Source organism: Arachis duranensis, chromosome 2 (assembly GCF_000817695.3).
Source record: "Arachis duranensis cultivar V14167 chromosome 2, aradu.V14167.gnm2.J7QH, whole genome shotgun sequence".
In the NCBI taxonomy this organism is placed as follows: Eukaryota; Viridiplantae; Streptophyta; class Magnoliopsida; order Fabales; family Fabaceae; genus Arachis; species Arachis duranensis.
Window position 1 is genome coordinate 91127939 of NC_029773.3, and position 651 is coordinate 91128589.

General features: G+C 41.3%; 1 protein-coding gene across 1 annotated transcript in view; it reads left to right on the forward strand.

The window, feature by feature from the left end:
* Positions 1-4: 4 nt before the first annotated feature.
* The window catches only part of LOC107476131 (probable carboxylesterase 15), a gene marked incomplete at its 5' end in the record, with an annotated part of 4079 nt that continues 3432 nt past the window's right edge, over positions 5-651 (forward strand). Inside the window, one exon of the mRNA XM_016095872.3 lies at positions 5-384. Within this exon, the coding sequence (XP_015951358.2) occupies positions 5-384 (380 nt within the window). The remainder of the gene's footprint in view (positions 385-651) is intronic.

A 651-nucleotide genomic window follows, 5' to 3' on the forward strand; every position in this document is an offset into this window, starting at 1 on the left:
TGCCTTCTGCACCCATCTCGCCGCCTCTCTACATGTCTATGTGGCCACGCCAGACTACCGGTTGGCGCCTGAGCACCGGCTTCCGGCTGCAGTCGAGGATGCAGTAGAGGCGGTAAGATGGATGCAAAGAAAGGGATTACATGGAAGTGGGGACACGTGGATCGGAGATTGCATTGACTTTGACCGGGTCTTCATCATGGGGGACTCTAGTGGAGGTAACATAGCGCACCAGCTTGCGATCCGGTTTGGTTTAGGTTCGAGAGAAATGGAACCGGTTCAGGTACGAGGTTATGTGTTGCTGGCGCCGTTTTTCGGTGGGGAGGTTCGGACCAAGTCCGAGGAGGGTCCGCCGGAGCAACTGCTGAATCTGGATATGCTAGACAGGTAAATAAAATTAGAGTTGAAATTTATTATTATATGATACTCTTAAATATGAAAGTATAATTCTCTTTTTATAATTGATGATGGTTGTGATTCGGTAACAAGTTTTATAAAGTTAAAAAACTAATCATTTTAATTAATGGGTATTATTAGAGTCACCAAAAAAAAAATGGGTACTATTAGTATTCTGGAATTTTATAAGGATATAAAAGAATTTTCTTGACAATTTTATTTTGTTCATAATAATTATTACTTAAATAATGGTTTCCT